The 24,066-nt window shown below is 39.9% G+C and overlaps 1 protein-coding gene across 1 annotated transcript in view; it reads left to right on the top strand.

The window, feature by feature from the left end:
* The window catches only part of LOC122794241 (radial spoke head protein 6 homolog A-like), a 673,939-nt gene that overhangs the window by 355,278 nt on the left and 294,595 nt on the right, over positions 1-24,066 (top strand). The window contains exon 4 of the mRNA XM_044062483.1: positions 14,925-15,066. Coding sequence (XP_043918418.1) covers positions 14,925-15,066 — 142 coding nt within the window. The remainder of the gene's footprint in view (positions 1-14,924; positions 15,067-24,066) is intronic.

The raw sequence follows: 24,066 nt of genomic DNA, 5'->3' as shown, positions 1-24,066 counted from the left end.
TTGAACCAAGTTTCCGTCACAGCACAGACATCGATGTTCTCCATACTGAGAAGGGCTTCGAGTGCGTACATCTTGAGGTTGAGACTTCTGGCATTGAGCAGCATTACCCTTAGTATTTTTTCTTTTTTGTGTTCCAGGGTGGTAGGTTTAGAATTTGAGCCTTGCCTAAAAAAGGCACTATGGGGGTGGCAAGAGCCTTTGCCAATATCCAGAAGCCTAGGGGTGACAGGTGCAAGCCATCCCTTGCAAAGCAGCGTGGCTTGTCCAGCATGTCATCCCAGGCAGACAGACATTGGATCCCCTTTGAATGAAACCAGAAATTAAGCCAATTATTAAAGCTGATCATCTTGTCTCTGTATTGTGGCATCATTCTTGGTGAAGGTAGGATACTGCTCAGGGTCAGGGTCATACCAGCCTGGGTTACATAATCAGAGAGCTCCTCTATGTCTCTTTTCATGTTGTCCAGGGAGGTACGTCTCAGGTCATTCACACCAGCATGGACAATGACTGAGTCATACTTGTACTTGCTGTTGAGTGACCTGAGTGCTTGCATTATGTGGCAGATTCTAGCACCCAACAGGCAGCTTACTGTGACCTTCTCCTTACTCAGTTTGGTGAGTGGGGCGTCAGTGTGTCTGACTATGGAGTCACCTATGACGAGTGTGTCTGGCATTGTGTTTGGCCTTAAGGGCTGTGACTGTTTGGCACACTGACTTTGTGATCTGTGTGTTGCATGTGTTTTGTCATGAGGTGGCAGTTGTTTGGGTGTCTGCTCTGGTGGCCTTTGCTGTTTTGGTAGATTTTTGATCAGAGCCTCCGAGTATGTCTTTGTGTGTTTATGTGTATGATTTGAAGTTATGATAGTACTATGTGAGACTGGGTTTGTGGTGTGTGAAGTTACCTTCTCCTCCTGTCTGGTCTTGCCAGTCCTATGTTGAGAGAGCTCAGCCTCCAGTTTGGTTAGATAGTTGCATCTCTCGCATGTATTTGTGTTTTGTGGGAGAAGGAGAGGGTTGTCTGTGTACATGAGGCAATTGTAACATTGCCTCAATATTCCCAGGTTCACCAGCTGAGCAGGAGAGGACACTAGCAACTGACCCCTCGACATGCTAGAAGGAAAAAAACAAAACTTTCTTGTGTAATTGGGTTCGAAAAAGACTTTGAGGGATGTGGGTGATCTAAAAAGGGGTTTTAGGCTGGTGGGGTACTATGTATAGAAAAAAGTGCTATATCTGAGTAAAACGTACTTTAGGAGCAAGTGCTGAGCTTTCCAGATAGAGAATAGACTACTTTGAATCAAGTAGAGCTAACCTTTTCAGATAGAGAATAGGCTGGTTAGATTACAAGTAGAGTTTAAGAGGAGCTGTTCTAAGGGAAAAAATGAAGAGTGGACTTTAGGTAGCCTGAATAGTTTAACCTTGATTACCCGCCGCTGCTCTTGTGTGCTCCTGTGGCAACTCCGCGCTAAAGCACGCGAAGCGTGCTTTATAGCAGGGGGTTGAAAAATGTTAGGAATTGACCCAAAATGGCCAATCGACTACTAGTTACTGGCTGAGACCACTCCAAAATGGGCAAATAGGCTTGCTCAGTGCTCCCCACTCCCACTGGTGAACAAAGAAGCTTCCTCTTACCCAAGTAAGGATATGGAACAGTTACAGGAACCAAAAAAAAAAAAAAAATCTCTGTTTCCCGCTTTTACTGAGCAGGATTTCAATACCTGCCACAAGTTCAGGCCTACCACCTTAGATGAAAGGATGATGGTGTCTACATATTCTTAAAGAACATTTCATCTCCAGACTTGCTAGGTGAGATAATGATGTGGAATTCCTCTGCATCCAACTTAGCATTAACAAAACTCCTTACTGTGTCATACGTAACTATAGGTCCCTTCTATGTACTCCATCAGTCCATATCTCCTAACTAATATGGTGTCCCTATGCATTAAGCCAACACCATTATTCTAGGAGACTTCAATCACATTTTCTTCCAAAATTGCCATTTTGAGGAAGGATTATTAGGGGAGAGCAACATTTTGAGCCAAAATTGGGGACAATGGAGAGGTTTGGATATTCCTAATTCTACAAAGCGATTTGCACATACCTCTCAACCTCTTAATGCAGGAAATCTGGACAAGGCTAAATATATTGGGGGAACATACAAACACTACTAAAAATTGCTCTTGTATAAACTTAAGACAGTTGATAGAATAACAGGTCTTGCATTAGCATGCATTTTTCTGAAGGTTATGACATCTGAAACTCAAATGTCTGTCATTTAGTGACTTCATTGTATGAGGAACAAACCAAAAATAAGAAGCAAATATCTATTCATTCTGCAAAGATATGGACAACTGAGAGGTATAGTTCAACTGGGGCTGTCTGAGTTTGCTACCCCCCCCACTCACAAAATCATGGTCGAATGGAGCCCCCCCCTGCAGCCATTCCCATGTCCCATTCCTTGGTTATTTTGCCCCATTTATCATAAACACTGTAATGTGCATACTGCTTTACTTCTGCGATGATTTAGATTTCATTTGAAAGTTTTATTTTGCATTTTACAGCACAAACTCTAATTCATATCTGTTAAACAAAGCAATGCAGTCTCACAATGAAAATAGACTTAACATTAAAACTTCTCTGCCCTTGAAACTCACATGCATTGAAACAGCATTGAAACCCACATTCAAAGAAAATACATTTTGCCAGTGGCAGATTACCTCTGGGCTGTCTTCAAAATCATAGGCCCCTTGAACATAACATACACATGCTCTTTGATATACCTTCCAGACTGTATTACATTATATTCCTTGTACAATACAGTACAGTTGTTAGAGGGCATTTTAAATTTATTGTTTTTAACATTTTTCCAGTAAACAGTGAAACAAAATGCATACACCAATGACAAAACTGCCCAATTCAGAACATTTCCATCATAAAAAGTCTACTCAACCTTCTATAGTCCACCAGTATCAGTAAAAAATATGCACAATCTCTGAAGTAGTAAAATCCACATTAAAGAAATGTGTAACTAATAAAGAGGTTGCTGCTAGCAAACAACTTTATATGTCATTGTTTCATCTACAAATAAATTGCCTTTGTTGCATGCAATAAAAAAATGATAAGCTAGTAATACCGCAATAGGGAATGGATAGCAAACTGATAACAGGTTCATAGTTTCTAGGTATCTTTGCCAAAAAGGACTGCAGCATCCACCCCCTTTACAACACAGTACAGTATCAGCAATGCATCTACCTACTGTGGGAGTAGAACCCACAGCTTTCAGCATCAAAAGCAAGCACACTATCTGTTGTGCTATTAACAATGCAAGCAGACTAAACATAAGCAGCACTAAACTTTTGCTCCCCTGCAGCTCTCAGCTCCTTATAAAATCTCGACACTCAGCTGTATCTCTGAACTTTGCAGCACAAGAAATCTGGAAAAAGCCAAAATTTATTGGGGGGGGGACAAAAGGAGAAAAACCAAGGACACATTTTAAACATTGCTTGTATAATTGTTGAAAAGTTGCTAGAATAAAATGCTGCGTTACCACCATACATTTCACTGCCACGTCTTGAACCCAGGGGACCCTGTGCAAAACAGTCAGAGCAACATACCACTACGCCAATCAGCTGTTTTGTGAAAGAGGACGACTGAAACTTAAATGGCTACCATCTAGTGAATTCAGTTCTCACCATAGCACAGCTGTCATCCTCGTAGCACAAAATACCTGAACAAAGCCAATACTGGGTGAATACAGCCCCCAAACATTCAGTGAATTCAGTTCTTACCATAGCTCTCAACCTCTTAACAAAAAACACCCGGACAAAGCCAGTAATGGGCGAATATAGCCCCCAAACATATTCAGTTAATTCAGTTCTTACCATAGCTCTCAACCTTAGCAGAAAACCTGGATGAAGCCAATAATGGGGGGGAATACAGTCCCAAAGACAGGGATACATTTCAAATATTCATCTTGTACACTTAGAAAATTGCTAGAATAAAAGCTTTTGATACCATGCACTTTCTGAAGAATATGAAGTCTGATATTCAAATGAGTGTCATTTTTTTTAACATTTGTTAACCAGGAAAGTCTGACTTGGGGGAAAAAAGCTAATTTTTAGCAGAGGCCCAGAGAGAAACACTCCAGACAGCCAAGAATCAAACCAGAGAACATGTAGCTGTCAGGCAACAATGCTACCACTGGCTTTGCAAGGACACAAATACAGAAACCACAGATTTTATGAGGAACAGAAAAACTATGAGGGAAAAACCTTCATCATTTTTACAAATAGTGGTGGGTAGGGAATTCAGGCTCTTGCCACTTGGACACAAGGTACAGGGTTCAAGCCTTATTCTCTACCCACCACCATGTAGCACCTGGGGTATTTTACACACACACACACCTTTCCCTACCTATTTCTTATACATGGAAATGAGTCAGTACACTAACTCAGTAATGGGTATGAGTCAGTACACATTAACTCAATAATGGGTGTCGCTATACACACAAGAAACAGGCTTCCACTATAAAGTGCTGTGGGGACTCCAATATGACAGCTTCCCTTTTTAGTGTCGATGAAAGAGTGAAAAAAAAAAGCCAAAAACACTTGAAAATATAACAAGAATACTGGGAAGGGCAGACACGGTGGTAAAAATGTTTGCCAGTAAACAGTATATTACAAAAAGACAAAATGTTAAATATATAGAGACGAGTAACAATTCGTTCATGACATTTAATATGAAACTACAAATACAGTTTTGATCTTAAATTCTGATCCTTCAGTTTGGGTTACTGAAGAATCTGCAGTTCAAAACTACTTGACATCACACCATAACAACATCCATATGCCTGGAAACTATTAACCAATTACACAGCTATTATACCATTTATAAACAACAGCTTCACAATAGTATGAACAAGTTTTATTCTTGCTGATCACAAACTGTCTTAGGAGTAGAACACTCAATTTATCAAACTCTAACATCACAATTCCTGCTTCAAATCAGATGACAAACAACATTTAACACACGATTGAACAACTAAAAGCAACCAAGAAGATACAACATCCTTCTAAAGATAAAAGTAGACCAATAAGTAACATTAGAAACTGTGAAAGCACACAAAATAGACACTAAAGGGCCCATAACATATGAAGAGATAGAGAATTATGACTGTTTTTTCTCTATAAGAAAAACTGACAGAACTGGGGTTACTCTGCTTTATTACAAAATGCAAATTTACTGAAAGATGTCAGCTCCCTGAGTAAATGTACACAGAAGACAAGTGAAAGAAGGAAACATATCAGACAAAGGATGAAGATGAACTACTTCTATACAGACCTATAGCTATTCAGTAGTTGCTACAAAACCAGGCTCTGTCAGCTTTTCTAGAGACCAAAAGCACCTCAAACTGGTTCCAACAGAAATGCCACTACATCCAGCATACAGCTTCCACCTCCAAGACACCCTGAAGGAATTTCAAGCAACACCCAATTTGAAAGACACAAGACAAAAGCAATGAGAGTAGAAAGCCTTATGTTTATAAAGAAAGTCACTGCCTTGCATCTGAACAAAATTTTAAAGAAACATCACAAAAAAATAGAAATACAAATTCCTACTCACTACAACCACAGCCATCTTTTTAATTTAAGTCTGGGTTTCTATATTTCTAATACAACGACACAGAAATCATGGACTACTCCATTCCCAAGTCAGAGCAACATGTCATATGTTTTAGAAATGAAACTTCAATAGGCAAAATCAACATTTTTTGTGTAATTACTTGACCATTTAAACTAAAAAAAGCAAATAATGAACATTTAATTATTAAGCACTTACTTTCCGATGTGATATGTGGTGTGGTGGATGGTTTACACTCTTCCCGCCAAACAGTCAGTCAGAGCAGTACAGATCCAGGTCAGCAAGTTCGCGACCAGAGCGGGAAAGTGTAGGCAACTGCAGAAATGAGAAATGATGTTTATGTACCACAGACTTTTTTTTTCTTGAGCCAACCACAATGGAAATGCGGGATAGACAGAGCCAACCACGAACGGCAATGCAGGAGGGCAAGCAAGCGGCTATACAGCTGAGCCGTCAATATAAAGAAGGTATTTAGCGTTTTTTTTTTTTTTTTTAAAGTGCAAGGTGAGCTGCTTAGGATGGAAAACTGGTGAGGCACTCCACCCCCCTTTCCCTATCGTTCTGGTGCCAAGTTTTTCCTTAAAGAAGAATGCCAAAGTATTTTTTTTTTTTTTTTTTAATAAAAAGAAAATTAATCTCCTGACCAGCCGGTTCCAGGGGGGTGCAAGTGCACCCCCTTGCACCTGCCTGCGGGCGCCCTTGATAAGAGAGGTAAGATGATGTTAGATTTCAAGCAAATCTTTCTATTACCTGTGCCAAACTTTCAAAGGAACTACCCTTAAAAAATGTGTCCCTTTTTTTGGAAAGAGCTAAAAAAAAGGAATCAAAAGGGTAAAAGATCCAATGAAAGGAAATTCCATGATAAATCCAAACAGGATTCCTTGGGATCTGAACCTCCTTTTCCTAACAAACCAGCCTCTTTATGATTATCGCTCTCTGCTGCTTCTGCTCCCCTCTTCACCCAGTCACCCATTCCTTTTCTAAAAAACTTTCTTTGTCTCCCCCAGTCTGGGGATGCATAACTATAGACAAATGCTTCATTTCCATCATAAAAAAAGGCTACAAAATATCTTGGATTGCTCATCCTCGTCACTCAATTTTTCTCAGCCTTCTCAAAACCAGGTTCCTGTCGTCATTTTCCTTCTTCTTCAGGACCTTTTTACTCAGGGAACAATAGAATTTGCTCATCATCATCAGTTGAGAGGAGGATTTTATTCTAGAATTTTTCTGGCTTCCATAAAGGAGGGTAATTGGAAACCTATTCTGGACCTCTGTATTGTCAGCACCTTTCTCATAATTCCAAGTTTCAAAGTGTTGACACTTCAGTCCTTATTATCAATGATTCTTCCTTTTGTTTACAGTGACACTGAATTTAAAGGACGCCAACCTGCTGTACATTCCCATTCACCCAAATTGCAGGAAATACTTAAGATTTTGTGTCTCATTATTTCATCTCAGTTTTCTGCTTCACCCTTTGATCTTTCAACTGCCCCCAAAGGTATTCAAAAAGTACTTTGCTCCTGCCATCAGTATTTGCAGTCTTCCATGAATTCAACATTTCCCTTATCCAGATGATCTTCTCATTCAGGCTCCTTCAAAGGAAGCTATTCTGAAAGACCTGTGCTTCACAATGGACCTCCTGTACAATCTGAGGTTTACCTTAAGGCTCATCAAGTCTGTTATCTACATCTCAGGATCTGGCTTTCCTTGGATACAGATTTAATACTCCAGTGACAGCCATCCTCCCTCCCTCCCTCCAAAGTCCAGTTCTGTCAGAGTATTTCCAGTCCTTCTGCCTTTAGGTATAACCACAGCAAAACAGATTTTGAGGGCTCTCAGGTACTTGGAATCAACAATTCCTGTGACTGTGATACCCTTTGCCAGACTCTGCATGAAGAAGATTCAGTGTTATTTCATGTCAGTTTGGACTCAGTACAGCCACCCTCTACACTTCTCAATTCTTCTCTCTCCCTTGGTCAAGAAAGGAATTTTATGGTAGAGTAAGCTGATTTCATTCAGTCCAGAAGCACCTTTTCTAGTTCCGCGCCATTATGTACAGGTGCATTTGACCTTGCATGGGGACCATGTTCCAAGAACACAGAAGTTCATGGTGTTTGGTAACCCAAAGACAGCAAGGACCATATAAATGTCAAGGAAATGAAAGATGTCATACTGGGACTTGTGTCCTTGAACCACATTTGGACCCAAGGTACTCTCCAAATCTAGAAAGCCAACACCAGAGTTATGGAGTGTATAAACAAATACAGGAACACAAAGTCCTGTTGCCCCTCCAGACTATCCATGGTAGCTTAAGACATTGCCTTACAGTGCAGACTCTTCCTTCAGGTAGTGTACCTCCCCTTGGAGAGGAGCACAGTGGAAGACCTTTTGAGCAGATCCAGAGCAGACCCTCACAAATGGATGTTAAACTGGGAGGTCTTTATAGGCATTGTCCATCAGTGTGGTACTCCACAAATAGATCTTTTTGCCTCTAACCAGAATAGGCAACTCAGGTTGTTCTCTTCAAGAAGGTACCATACCCAGAAGCAAGGATTGCTATGCCTTTCTCATGGACAGGAAAGTTCCTTTATGCATTCCCACTCTTTCCTGTGATTTCCAAAGCCCTGCTCTAAAAATCAAGAAGGCAGCTCAGATTTTGACTTCAACACCTTAATCCCATTTAGTTTGACTAAAAACCTTTCAAAAAAGTATTTTGGAAACATATGTACACATTGCGGTGGTGGTGCTGCGGTAGCATTGTTGCCTCACAGTAAGACGTTGTTTCGTTTGATTCTCAGCTAGAGCGTCTTCTGTGTGGAGACATGCGTGAATGGGCATACCTTCGTTGAAGGTTGTGCGTCAGGGCCGGCAACTCAGCACGTAAAAATCTACTGCCAATAATTAGCGGACCGGAGTTCCACTGTGGCGACCCCTAACCGGGAAAAGCGAAAGATACAACATATACATATATGTACACACAGACATACACAAATGCATATATTTTATATATGTCAATATGTATAATTATGTTTACACACACACACACACACACACACACATATATATATATTTATATGGTTATGTGTATATATATATATATATATATATATATATATATGTATGTATATTTTATATGTTTATATAACTATAACCACTAATATTTACATATGTAAAGTGTAAGTTTTAAAAATAATTGATAAAGCAAAAAACAAAGTGGAACACTGCTATGTTGAGTCTTTTAATATCCAAAACAGATGAAAAAACAGATAAAAAACAGGATGAGCGCTTTCGGGATATACCCTTCATCAGATAAAGTGGAGACATTAAACACACATTTTTATATATTCTAACAGCCAATCAAAATCAGTAGAAAGCCCGCCTATTTTGTAGGACAGGTTTAATAGGTATAACTTCATTTAAACCTGGCTTCCTGTTTGCCATCAAATCAACAATCCACCTAGTTTCCACCAATTCTGTTTTTAACTTGATGTCACCACCTCTGCTATTCAATCTAACATTTACAATAGCCCGAAACTTAAAAATATGAGTTGGAAATTCTTTTACATGCCTGCATAATGCATTTCTATCATCACCATTCCTAATACATGAAAGATGTTGCAATATTCTTACTTTTAGCATATTGTTAGTCTTCCCAACATAGAAACAAGGGCAGTGGCAGCATTCGGCTAAGTAAACTATATCAGTAGTACGACATGTAGCCTTGGCCTTAAAAGAGAAGACCCTATTGGTAACAGGATGTTTGAAATCTGTGTCCTTATTTATGTTAGAACAAGCTTTGCACATACCACAAGGCCTTGTTCCTGTGCTGTGCAAAGCCTGATGCTTATGAGTGGTATCAAATTTTTCTTTACATAAAAGGTCCTTTAAATTCTTATTCCTCCTGTATTTAAAAGTGGGCTGAGAACCCACAATATCTCTTAAACTACTGTCACACGTAAGGATGTTCCAATTTTTTCGAACAATGTCACAAGCATCTTTTATGTTACTACAATAAGTGAACATTAGTTGCGGCCCCATATGTCTATTGCTCTTATCAGAGTCACTTACTGTATTCTTAGTTCTCTTTATCCATGGTTTATATTTGTTCTCTCTTAGACTTTTATTTTTATCTATGACGTCATCTACCATTTTGGATTTGTAGCCCCTATCTATTAAACAATCTTTGAGATGGTTAACTTCTTCAGTAAAGGAAGAATCATCCATACAGATCCTTGAAGCCCTGCTCACTTGCCCTTGTACTATGTTGGGATGTGTATATCTCGGGTGCATACTATCGTACGATAGAAGTGTGTTCTTCCAACAATCCTTTTTAAAAAGCTTGGAGTTAAAACCTAACTCATCCTGACCTACCCTAACATCTAAAAAATCTATAGAATCAAAAGAGTGCCTAACCGTAAATCTGAAGAAACTGGTGGTTGAATGTAGGAAATTTACAAATTCTCCTAATTTGGACACAGACCCTTCCCACAAAAGGAAAACATCATCTACAAAACGCAGATAAAGTTTTATATGATTTTTCCAAATTTCATTATTTAGAACAAAAGTGTTCTCCCAATGCGAGAGTACCAAGTTGGCATAGGTATTTGCGCAGGGGGTGCCCATGGCTACCCCCTGCGCTTGTCTGTAAAATGAATTGGCACCCATAAAGACATTATTCTCTAACACCAGAGTTAATAAAGTCTTAATTAAAACTATTTTCTCTTTTAAAACACCTAATTTCTCCAAAAGTGCACCAATGGTATGTATACCATAATCATTATTAATCACGGTAAACAGGTTTTGTATATCCATTGTAACCATAAGAAGTTTTTCTGAGCCTACCTTATTATTCATTTCTCCCAGGGATACTAAAAAATGTCCCGTATCTTTTAAAATGTTATCCATCATACTCAAATACGGTTTTAATGTATGTTCAACCCAAATGGAGATATTCTCAGTAACCCACCCCCTCCCAGATACAATTGGTCGCAAGGGTGGGTCAATGAGAGACTTATGAATTTTAGGGAGTGCTTTAAAAATTGGAATGACAGGCTTTTCCACCAACAGAAAATTGTATGTTTCATCAGATATGAGCATATCATCCAACAATTTTTGTAAACAAAAATGTACCCTATCTGTAACTTGTTTTACCCCTAATGGATTAATCTGAGTATAGGTGTTCCTATCCAATAGCAATTCATTTAGCTTTTCATTGTATCTTGTGGTATCAAGTAAAACCACTGCTCCTCCTTTATCAGCCTTTTTAATAATAATATTCTTGTTCTCACTGAGGCTTTTTAAGGCTGTCCTCTGCTTAAAAGTTAAATTATAATATTTACTAAATTCAGCTTCTTCAAAGTACTGAATGAGATCTTGCTCACAAGCATTTAAAAATAAATGCAGTGCTGGTGTCAGTGGGGGTACATAACCACTAGTTTTTTTTAGGGTGTTAACACTCATTTCATTTTTACCAAATAAAACCTTCAAGGCTACATTTCTACAGAAAAGCATGACATCCATCAACATATCATTATATGTACCACATTTACCTGGAACAAAAGTTAACCCCTTATTTAGGACGGCTAGCTCATCTTCATTCAAAATATAGGAAGAAAGATTAAATACAATGCTATCAGTGTTACCAATAGTCAGTGCAAAGTCCTCCTCCTTTTGTCCGCCCCTCTGTCTTCGCTCAATGACCTTTTCCACGAACTTTTCTTTTTTACAGGTGCTGGTAGGAAGTCCAGAAAATTCTGTCTTCCCATACGATTTTTAGGTCGTGCACCTAAACCTCTCTCATTAGGGCCTTGCTGACAACCTATATCACATGCCGGAAAGCCATTAACTTCACCTTCAGAATCAAGGATCCCAGTGTTATTTGCTTGTGAGGCAGGAGTCAATGGCAAAATGCAGCTATCACTCGCCACTGTTGTACTAACATTTAAATCGACAACCTTGCTTGCTTCTTCCAAATGCTCGGGGCAACTTACTGTCATTACGATGTTATTCGTTCCTAATACACTCTCCTCGTCAGCCGATCTCACTGGCTCTTGAACAGGCGTGTGAAACGAATTCCTATTCGTATCATGCGTCACAGCATTAAGGTTCCCCTTCTTATTATTTCCTTCCGATAACGGAAATACCTTCTCAGCGTTGGTACTGCCTCTCCGACTGTTCCTTTCTGAAGATAAATCAGCCCATCTCCTACCGACATGGCCAGAAGACTTGGAAACGTTTGTTCTCGGCCAAACAAAAATGTTTCCCTTTGAAAAATCTTCATAGTCCCTGTGTAATTTATTCAATTTTTGTTTTTTTATTTTTTCGTCATTTTCGGCCAGAGACACATACAGTGCATCCAGGCGTTCGGTACTCCGTACATCAATGTACTCGGACTCTAGCTTATTTTGTAAAAATGTCACATCTTTTTTAAGAGACTCTAGTTCAGGGGTAAAGAACTCATTAAGGAGTTCCATATACTTAAAGCTTGTACTGATATTCAGAGATTGCCATTTTGCCAAAAGTTCCGGGTGGCGGTCTCCTTGTGCAGGCATGCAAAGGATCCTCATCCCCCTCGGAACTATCCCATAGTCAATACAGGCTTCCAGATAATAAAACTGCCATTGAAGTCGCTGTAATTTACTTACTTTATAATTTAGGTCCCGTAGCATGTCCTCAAAGCTTTTATCCATGGCTACAGGTTTTGGGCTTTCCCTGAAGCCAAGACTTTGCATTGCAAAGCCCAGATTTAAAAGAGGATTTTCCTTGTTAAGAAAACTTTTTGAGCACCATGCTTTTTTGGCACCAGACCGTGAGTTATCTTCAGTATTCATATTCATTTCCATAGCATGCACAGCACTATATAAAAAAGCAAACAATCCAAGAAAATATCTAGTGCTGTGCTAAAGTCCACCAAGCAGTAAACCAATAGTCCATAAAGCAAAAAACAAAGTGGAACACTGCTATGTTGAGTCTTTTAATATCCAAAACAGATGAAAAAACAGATAAAAAACAGGATGAGCGCTTTCGGGATATACCCTTCATCAGATAAAGTGGAAACATTAAACACACATTTTTATATATTCTAACAGCCAATCAAAATCAGTAGAAAGCCCGCCTATTTTGTAGGACAGGTTTAATAGGTATAACTTCATTTAAACCTGGCTTCCTGTTTGCCATCAAATCAACAATCCACCTAGTTTCCACCAATTCTGTTTTTAACTTGATGTCACCACCTCTGCTATTCAATCTAACATTTACAATAGCCGAAACTTAAAAATATGAGTTGGAAATTCTTTTACATGCCTGCATAATGCATTTCTATCATCACCATTCCTAATACATGAAAGATGTTGCAATATTCTTACTTTTAGCATATTGTTAGTCTTCCCAACATAGAAACAAGGGCAGTGGCAGCATTCGGCTAAGTAAACTATATCAGTAGTACGACATGTAGCCTTGGCCTTAAAAGAGAAGACCCTATTGGTAACAGGATGTTTGAAATCTGTGTCCTTATTTATGTTAGAACAAGCTTTGCACATACCACAAGGCCTTGTTCCTGTGCTGTGCAAAGCCTGATGCTTATGAGTGGTATCAAATTTTTCTTTACATAAAAGGTCCTTTAAATTCTTATTCCTCCTGTATTTAAAAGTGGGCTGAGAACCCACAATATCTCTTAAACTACTGTCACTCGTAAGGATGTTCCAATTTTTTTTTTTTCGAACAATGTCACAAGCATCTTTTATGTTACTACAATAAGTGAACATTAGTTGCGGCCCCATATGTCTATTGCTCTTATCAGAGTCACTTACTGTATTCTTAGTTCTCTTTATCCATGGTTTATATTTGTTCTCTCTTAGACTTTTATTTTTATCTATGACGTCATCTACCATTTTGGATTTGTAGCCCCTATCTATTAAACAATCTTTGAGATGGTTAACTTCTTCAGTAAAGGAAGAATCATCCATACAGATCCTTGAAGCCCTGCTCACTTGCCCTTGTACTATGTTGGGATGTGTATATCTCGGGTACATACTATCGTACGATAGAAGTGTATTCTTCCAACAATCCTTTTTAAAAAGCTTGGAGTTAAAACCTAACTCATCCTGACCTACCCTAACGTCTAAAAAATCTATAGAATCAAAAGAGTGCCTAACCGTAAACCTGAAGAAACTGGTGGTTGAGTGTAGGAAATTTACAAATTCTCCTAATTTGGACACAGACCCTTCCCACAAAAGGAAAACATCATCTACAAAACGCAGATAAAGTTTTATATGATTTTTCCAAATTTCATTATTTAAAACAAAAGTGTTCTCCCAATGCGAGAGTACCAAGTTGGCATAGGTATTTGCGCAGGGGGTGCCCATGGCTACCCCCTGCGCTTGTCTGTAGAATGAATTGGCACCCATAAAGACATTATTCTCTAACACCAGAGTTAATAAAGTCTTAATTAAAACTATTTTCTCTTTTAAAACACCTAATTTCTCCAAAAGTGCACCAATGGTATGTATACCATAATCATTATTAATCACGGTAAACAGGTTTTGTATATCCATTGTAACCATAAGAAGTTTTTCTGAGCCTACCTTATTATTCATTTCTCCCAGGGATACTAAAAAATGTCCCGTATCTTTTAAAATGTTATCCATCATACTCAAATACGGTTTTAATGTATGTTCAACCGAAATGGAGATATTCTCAGTAACCCACCCCCTCCCAGATACAATTGGTCGCAAGGGTGGGTCTATGAGAGACTTATGAATTTTAGGGAGTGCTTTAAAAATTGGAATGACAGGCTTTTCCACCAACAGAAAATTGTATGTTTCATCAGATATGAGCAACTCAGCACGTAAAGATCTACTGCCAATAATTAGCGGACCGGAGTTCCACTGTGGCGACCCCTAACCGGGAAAAGCGAAAGATACAACATATACATATATGTACACACAGACATACACAAATGCATATATTTTATATATGTCAATATGTATAATTATGTTTACACACACACACACACACACACACACACATATATATATTTATATGGTTATGTGTATATATATATATATATATATATATATATGTATATTTTATATGTTTATATAACTATAACCACTAATATTTACATATGTAAAGTGTAAGTTTTAAAAATAATTGGAAAGTATTTCTGTTTGTGTGAACAGTCATGATTTGCACTTAATGCCTGATGTAGGAACAGCAGGGGAAAAAGAGGGAGGGATAATTATGTCTTATTTTGGAAATCAATAGTTTTTATGCCTTTGTCAACAGGGTCGCTGTGTGTGGTTTAACCCAACTCAGAAAGCAGAAGACGAATTTGAAGAAGAAGGAGAGGAAGAGGAAAAAGAGGAACCAGATGAGCCAGAACCTGAAGTGGGACCACCTCTCCTAACTCCACTATCTGAAGATACAGGTAAATAAGTCTTAGTACAGAAAGATAATCTCTTTGCAAGGTTCTGTGGAGCTTATTTTAAGCATTTCTGTTATGTTTAATTAACTGTATTAAACCTGTGCAGTATTCAATCACGGGTTAACTGTGTGCAGACCAAGGAATGTAAATTTGCACATGCACTTAATATGGTTTTAAGTGTCTCAGACCTAAGACCCTGCATGCCACCTTCCTATGGAATTAAGACAGTGTTATGGTTGGCACCTTTAATGTTATTGCTGCAGTGATGCAAGACCACTGCATGTTAATGCAAACAAAAGAGCAGTGAACACTTGCCACGATACGAGTTAGAGAGAAAGTCCTGAATCAGAATGTAGAAATATTTTTAATAATGACATTTATGTTTGTTAGTTTAAAGCTCAAGATTAAGTCTCTGGGCTGCTAAAGAGCTTCTTCCCATAGTCTACTTTCCATATATCAATAGTCTCACTGTAAAGCAAGATCTGATGTTGCCAATTTTCATTCTCTCCTCAACTTATGGATTCGGATCCGATTCCTCAGGTCTGACTCAGCCATTGCAAAAGCTCTAGGCAGCCAGAAACTCTCGAGTTACTCAAATACCCACAATGCACCAAGCCCAATTACCTCAGATCTCATTTGCCACTTGAAAGTGAAAGACGTAGTTCCAGCTTCTCTCAAACAGATAAGTGATTATTTTTCTCTCTAAAATGATAGTTTTCATTTCTAGCTTTATTTTTCAATAGTTATATTGCTACCGTATTTCCCCGAAAATAAGACCGGGTCTTATACTTTTTCCCCCGCCGAAATACCCATTAGGGCTTATTATCAGGGGATGCCTTGCTCCCCCCAAAAAACAATTTACATTTATTCATGTACAAAAATCGACATTTATTCATGTACACAAATTGACATTTATTTGGTACTTTTCTGTTATTGGGCAACAGTTCTAGGTAACGTGTTAACAGTTGTGTGAGAATTCTACATAAACAGTGCAACAAACATTTCAACTTCAGAATATCTACACCTTGGCTTTCACATTGCAATATTTCATGCTTAACAGAAAGTGCAGAAAAATCTCAATACATGTGTATTGGAGGAGGGGAATAAAACAGGTGAATATCTGCCACTTTTTGAGTGGTGATGCTTTCTTTATTCCTTACCCAAACTGTAAGAGAAGAATGACGGAAAGTCATAAAAATGAAGTCTGGGAACTAGTGTCCTTACTTTGTAATTACCCCTTGATAATAGTAAAACATTACCTTAATACAATAAATTCAAAAAACTGACAAGAGCTTGCTGGCAGCTGAAAGCAGAAGCAATCCATTCTGTTACCCTGATAACGGAAAAGTTATTCAAATACGTCATGTCATCATCTTCTGAAACATTGTCATAAGTCTCCAACCCCCGAATTCCGGCCTGAATTTGTTGGCCCCAATCTTTCATGCCTAGCAATAGAGCTCTACTTAAATGAGCACTGCTTGTCCAAGTAGCCTGCTTGTAGTGCATTGACAACACAGCTGTCAGTGATTTTGTCCCATGAAATTTTCACCCAAGTTATGATAATAATAACTTCAGTATCTTCCAGCTTGAACAGTGTTGTTGATCTTCATAGAGACAGTTCAAATTGCTGAAGTAAGCCATCCAACCAATGTTGTGATGCTTTGAATTCTTCTGGGGATATGTCTAACTGTGGTGCCATTGCAAGGGCAAATGCTTGAATATCAGCCATGCGCACAACTAAAGCCTTTGCTCTCCGGTTAGCAATCCATTCACAGATGATGTCTTTCAGCTCAGGAAATAATGGTTGCCAACCTGATTAACTCTTGCACTTCGTAGCATTTCCCTCATTGGCCTGTTGGCTGAGGTTGTCATATGCTGCACGCCATTTTCAGACCATTCAGAGATCCAGCTTCTTCTCTTTGCAGAAAGTCATCAGATTCTTTCCCTGGGAGTCCTCCATGGTTCCTTTCTTGTACTCGATGGAGTAGCTCTTTCTTTTTGCACTCATCTTGTCTGGGGGGGGGGGGTAATTGAAGACTTACGAGACAGGAATGGCAACACAAAATGGCGACGGTTAAGAAGACACCACAGCCGTTCGTTATCAAGCGTGCACGTTTTACATGTGTTTTCTGTACTTTGACCAATCAAAGTACACTTGCCAGTGTTTATGGGCCAAGGATCTCAACGGTAAAGTGTGAGTGAGGATTAGGGTTACAGTAAGAATTGTGGAGGATTCCCAGGGAAAGAATCTTACAGCTTTCTGCAAGGAGAAGAAGTTGGGTGTCCGAATGGTCCGAAAATGGCGAGCAGAGTACGACAACCTCAGTCAACAGGTGTCAATAATATTATTTTCTAATTCAACACATCCTTCATGTGTTGCTATCTTAACTGGGGCTTATTTTTGGGGTAGGGCTTATATCATGACCACCCTGGAAAATCATGCTAGGCCTTATTCTCTGTTTAGGTCTTATTTACAGACAAATACGGTAATTCTTTCTGAATCTTTCTAAATCTTAGTTTTCTCTTATCGTTAAGCTCCCATTCTCCCTTTTAGTACAGTTGTACTCTTTCATATACTATCACTAGTATACTTTTGTAGTTTTTAATACCATTGTTGGTATTCCTGTTTTGTTTCTGATTATTTTTTAGAAGTTTTTTTTATCTGTTTTTTTTTAATAAATAGTGTTTTCTACTTATAAACTGTGAACTAAAATATTTTTTTCTCTTGCCTTTTCTTTAATATGGCTGATAAAGAAAAAAGCCCAGCTGGTTTAAAAAATGTGAAAAATGTGGACACAAAATTCCTTTCTCTGACGCCCACACACTCTGTGTGGACTGTTTGGTTCCACTCCACCTACAGGAAAACTGTGCGATATGCCATTCTTTCAACCCCAGAGCTCTGGTAGAAAGTAAAAATAAATTGATCCTCTTTTATTGAGGCATTATCCGGAACCTCCCCCTCCTTTAGTGCATCTTCAGGAAAATCTAAGAAAAGACCTTCTTTAGAGCCATCTACTTCCTTGGATCCTAAATGAAAGAAAATTAAGTCTTTTGATCTGACCTCAACCTCATATCCAAAACTAAAGGAGATTGGTACCTCGGATCTGACTACACTGTTGGATCTGAAACCTAAAATGACCAAACTTATGTTGGATAAGAGTGTTTCGGATCCAGCTCTGCAAACATCGGATTTGACACCTGATATTCCTTGCTTTCTGAAAACTAGATCTTCTTCTTCAGTGGACCCAGTCTATTCTAGGGTCCTTTCACCTTTTTTTAGAGAGACTGAAGTCCCCATCACTAGTTTCCACTCGCTCTTCCATGAGCCTTACTGAAGAAGACATGGAGAGATTAGTGAGAAAGATTGTCATGGTGCAGAGCATGTAAAGTGCCCTCTCGACTCTTACCCGTCTGAGTCAGGACATCTGATCTTCCACTACACCCCCTATGCAAGTTCCTTCTCCAACTCCCCTGTCGGTCTTGGAATTTTCAGATCTGAGTCTTCTGAGCTTGTCAGCATTGGATCTGAGAATTGTTTTGTTCTTGGATCCAAAGCTCACTCTGAGTTCTTTGATTTCTTTGGATCCAGAGGGCTCTTGGAGTCGGGCCTACCCTGTTGGCTCTGGGGTGTCTCAGTCAACTGCAAAGCTTTCAGAGCTGCCTTTGTGTCTCGGAGCATCAGCACCAGTTAGTTCAACTCTGACTTTGGCTTTGTGGGACTTCTCCTTGGAGTGGGAGGTGATTATGGTCTGAATGCTTGTCCTTATGGATCCAGGGTCTTCCTCCACAGTGGGAGGGAGGGTCTGTCTTTGAGGTCATGGAGAGAGCCTTGCCAGATTCTTTGACAAAGATGGTTCTGTTCCCCTCAGATCCTCAGTCTACAGGCATGTCATCTCTCCACTTAGTCTCATCTATCCTCTCCACAGGGACAGCTAGTATTGAAACCCCAGGCTTCCCAGCAGGGTGTCCACACATCTTCTGATACCTCCCCAGAGTATCCCACTGAGGAAATCCCTAAGATGAGAACGTGCAAAAGGAAGCACTTGGACTCCCCTGAGGAGTCAGTCACAGAAGATATGGACTTTAAGGAAGGTGAAGGGTCCCCTGCGGTCACTTCCTGAGGATGTTCAGTTTGGAGACATCCTTGAAATCCTGAAACAGAGAGGAGGCTGGAAGTCCAGCAACCCTTCATCTGAGGAGTCTTTATTCATGAAGGCATTTGGTACTGGTTCGTCTGCCTCCTGGGTGACTCTGCCCGCCGATGACCTTATAGATTTGGTGCCTTGGCAGACATGGAAGCCTCCAGACACCACTGAGCAACTCCCTCAGAGGCCAGGCAAAATTTTGACAGCCCTTGAAGATAGACAATTTTGGACAAAAGGTGTACCTATTGATGCCATAGTCAAGGCAGCAGTCACTAAGAAGGGACTATCCGAAGAGAGTTCCACTGTCCATCTACCGAACAAGGAGTCTCAAATGATGGACAGATTTGGGAAGTGTATCTATGCTTCAGTGACCTTTGCAATGAGGTCTCTGAATTATTTGGCACATTTCACAAGGTTGCAGAGTGACCCGGAACTCTCTCTGCTACTCTTTCAGGAACCATTTCTGATGAGGTACAGGCATCAGTCACTTCTCAGTTGGCTACACTGCAAGCAGTTTCCAATTCCTTCATGAGGCTAGTCTTGCATGTAGCTGAAGGAACCGCAAAGGTAGCAGGTTCCAGTGTTTCCAAAATGAAGCATGCCTGGATGCACTTATATGATTTTGTAGAGCCCTTCAATTCTTCATTCGTCAATGCTTCATTTGACGGAACGTCTTTGGCCTCGAAGTTAAGGACACTTTATCTAGGTGTATAAAGGATGGAAAGACCCTGTCTGCAGTGGGTGTACATTTTTCTGCACCTGAAAAATCCTTCTCCAGAAATCAATGAGGTGTTGGAAAAATGTGCTTCAAAAAGTCCCAGGGTCTTTTCCAGGATTTACACGGAGGAGTTTCCCCCCGAGGCAGAGGGAGAAATTTTAACAGTAGATGCCGCCCTCATGGCAGAGGTGGCCCGCAGAACCAAGGGTCTAGAGATTCCTTTTTTGATAGACCCTTCCAGTGTTCCTGAAAGGAGGCCCAATTGTCCCCCTCTGGAGGCAGTCATTGGTCGTTTATCCCTGCACCAGAGAGCATGGCTAGAAATAACAGATACCTGGGTGCAGAGGATCATTTCCAGAGGCTATATAATTCCCTTTTCCCATTCACCTACTATATCAAGGAAATTCCCAGTTATTCCACCCAGTCAGAGGGAACAAGCAGCATTTCAGATACAAAATCTGCTAGAAAATATAGTCAACCAAGAGGTCCAGTCAGACCAGATAGAATCTGGAACTTACTCAAGGTTCTTTTAGTGCCAAAGAAAACAGGCAAACAGGGGACTGAAGACCAATCCTGGATCTCAGCATGATGAACAAATCAGCTCAGTCCACCAAGTTTCAGATGGTCACAGTTCAGTCCATACTCCTGTTTCTGAGAAAGGTCAATTGAATGTGCTCGATAGATCTTCCGGATGTGTAGTATCACATAAAGATGAACAGGTGGTCCAGAAGGTACTTGCGCTTCTGGATGGGAGCCAGTCATTAGCAATTCAGAGCTCTGACCTTTGGTCTCACCACAGCCCCCTTGGTGTTCACCAAATGCATAGCAGTAGTGCAGTTCACTTGAGACTGCAAGGATTCCAGGTGTTTCCATACTTAGATGACTGGCTCATTACCACCCTGACCAGGCATCAAATAATAGAAGCAAGAGATCAGGTTTTCCATGCTTGTTCTTATCTGGGAATAACCATAAATTATGAAAAGTCTTATTTGAAACCTACTCAAAAGTTGGAGTTTATAGGGGCATTGTTCAACACAGAATCAATGATAGTGTCACTGCCCCCCTCTGAATTCAGACCTTAATAACACAGGTCAGGAAAATAATCTGCAGTACCAAAATTTCTGCCCAGTTGGTTCTTCGGGCTCTAGGATCAGTGGCAGTGGCAATAACTTTAGTACCATTAGCCAGGTTCTACATGAGGATTTTACAATGGATACTAGCCACGCAATGGCCAATACTTTATCAGCCCATGTCAACCCTAATACATGTCACTCAGATTTGCAAGTGAGATCTCAGGTGGTGGATTCAATCAGATCAAGTTCTACTAGGCCGACCCTTCATTCCCCCTCAGCTCAAAGCCATAGGGACCACAAACGCTTCCCAGTTAGGGTGGGATGGTATTAACTGGGGAAGACAGTGCAAAGCACTTGGTCTCCCGTAGAGGCCAATTTGAATATCAGTGTCCTGGAGACGAAAGCAGTGCTTTTGGTGTTGCAGGCATTTCAAGACGCTCTCTCCTCAAGGACAGTTGCAGTTCAAACAGACAACATGTCAACAGTTTGGTACATCATCAAACAAGGAGGAACAAAATCTTATCCCCTATGTTGAGAAGTTCTCAGATTGTGGCAATGGGTGATCTCATCCACCCACTTTCTAATAGCAATGCACATTCTGGGGAAGTCCACTTTCTAATAGCAATGCACATTCTGGGGAAGTCCAGTGTGATAGTGGACAAGCGGAGCAGGTGCATTCTTCTACTTCATGAATTGTCTTTGGTGCATTAAATTTTTCACCAGTGGAGCTAGCCTTGCTGCTGTCTTTTTGCATCTCCCCTAAACAACAAATGCAGCAGCTACTTTGACTTAATCCCCCCAGAGGGGGAGTCACCAAGGGATGCTGCACTTCATGATTGGCCCCCTGGTCTGATTTATGCCTATCCACCAATCCCACTAATTTCCAAATTCCTACAGAAAGCTGCCATATTAAAGAGCAAAGTTATCCTCTTTGCACCTTTTTGGCCTTGACAGATTTGGTTCCTCTTTCTTTGGCCTCACTTATTCCACCCACCATGGACTCTGGATATGACTCCAGACCTCCTGTCTCACCCGACAGGCATGCTTCAGCCAGACATATTGAACCTCAGGCTGACTGCCTAGCTTCTCCAGTTCCATTAACAGCCAGACAACCAATGTTCTCCTTTCCAGTCTGTCAAATTCCCTTACCTTCACATAAACTGTCTACACGCAAAGAAAAACGCCAAAGTTGGTGTTGCCAAACACCACATACCAAACAAACGAAACTGGAAGTGAAATGAAGGTAAAAACCTTCAAAGTTTATTATAAGTTAAAATAAATCCACAGCAAAACACGCTAATGCCAAAACCATGAACGCCTTCCCAGCCTGAGCGTTTTCGTCACAAATGGACTTCATCATTACTCCAGTAAATGAAAAAGATTTGCTTATTGGGCCCGTCAAAATAATGTAGATCCTTTTTCATCCCATTTGCATAGTATCCTGTAATTTTTAGTCTTAATTTTTTTAAAGAAGGAGCTAGCACTTCCACGGTTAACGTTCAACTAGCAGCAATATTGAATTTTCACATAGGATTTGATGGTGTTGCCATTACCTCCCATAGACCGTGCAAGACATTTTTTGTGAGGCACTCTCCTATGCAGGCCTCCCTTCAGAGATCCTACTCCCCCAATGGACCTCAACCTGGTACTTCAGCAACTTACTCAATCCTCCTTTGAACCTGCACATAAATGTGGCCTCAAATACCTTTCTTGGAAAACTATTTTTCTAGTAGCCATTACTTCTGCCAGATGAATTTCAGAGATACAGGCATTGTCTTTGCAATCCCCTTACTTGATATTTCACAAATACTGGGTCACTTTTTGAACTAATCCTTCTTTAAGTGGTATCAAAAGCTAATATAAACCAATCTATTAATTTGCCGGTATACACTTCTTAGATGTGAAACAGGCAATTTTGTTTTACCTACACAGAATGGAAAAATTCAGGAAATCAGAACAGTTATTAGTTTCTTTTTCAGACATGAAACTTTGAAAACCTGTTACGAAAATTATTCTAGCCAAATGGCTTACAGATTGTATTTCTTATATATACACCAAATTGGGCTTTACCATGTTGAAACTTCTAATATCTCACTCCACTAGAGTCATGGTAACTTCATCAGTTTTTTAGTCTAGAGCCTCCATGGCTGACATTTGTGCAGCAGCAACTTGGGCTACTTCCCCATACATTTGTTACAAACTGGATGTGGTCTCCAGGGGTAGGGCAACATTGGCTCAATGGTGCTCAGGAATATCCTTTTTTGAGTCCACCCGGGGAACTATGTAGCTGGGGACCCTGTCCCATAAGTTGAGGATAGAATGAAAATTCACAACATCAGATAAAGAAGTTATGTACTCACCATAAGGTTCCTTCTCTGTTGTCCATTTTAATTCTTCCTCAACTCACTTCCCACCACCCCCCTACCTTACGACTTCTGGAAGAGCGAATGTTTTTTGTCAGTATGCCACTTCCTTGATATATAGGTCCAGATACAGTCTCCTCTCTTTGTGACTAAATTGCATCTTTCTGCTTTCTTAGCAAACTAGATGTGAGGTAATTGGGGTAGGGGAGTAGCTTGAGAGTTTCTGGTTGCCACAAGCTTTTGCAATGGCCGAGTCAGATCTAAGAGATGGGATCCGAACCCATAAGTTGAGAAAGAATGAAAATGGACAACACAGATGGAACGTTACGGTGAGTAAATAACTTCTTTTTATGCTTTATTTATTTATTTTTCAACTTTGAGAAGCATAACTTAAAAAGAAAACATAAAAACACAAAAGTATTATTATTTACTTATTTTTTTTGTATGGGGAGAGTTGAATTAAATACAGGTATATACTTCTGGTTCATGCAATACAAGTATGTGCAGTTGCAACAGACGTCAATAAAAAGAAACTGCACAAAAGTTGCTCACACAAAAATGCCTTCACAAATGTGTAGGTATGCCCTGTAATCCAGGGTTTGATTCTATCTGTCTGTATCTGCAGCATCCACAAAACTCTAGGTATTCCCTGTAATCCAGGGTTTGATTTCATCTGTCTCCATCTGGCTACTGTGTGACTTTTG

This window comes from Protopterus annectens, chromosome 1.part0 (assembly GCF_019279795.1).
Source record: "Protopterus annectens isolate FY-2018-M chromosome 1.part0, PAN1.0, whole genome shotgun sequence".
Lineage (NCBI taxonomy): Eukaryota > Metazoa > Chordata > Ceratodontiformes > Protopteridae > Protopterus > Protopterus annectens.
This window is presented reverse-complemented; position numbering and strand designations above follow the sequence as displayed.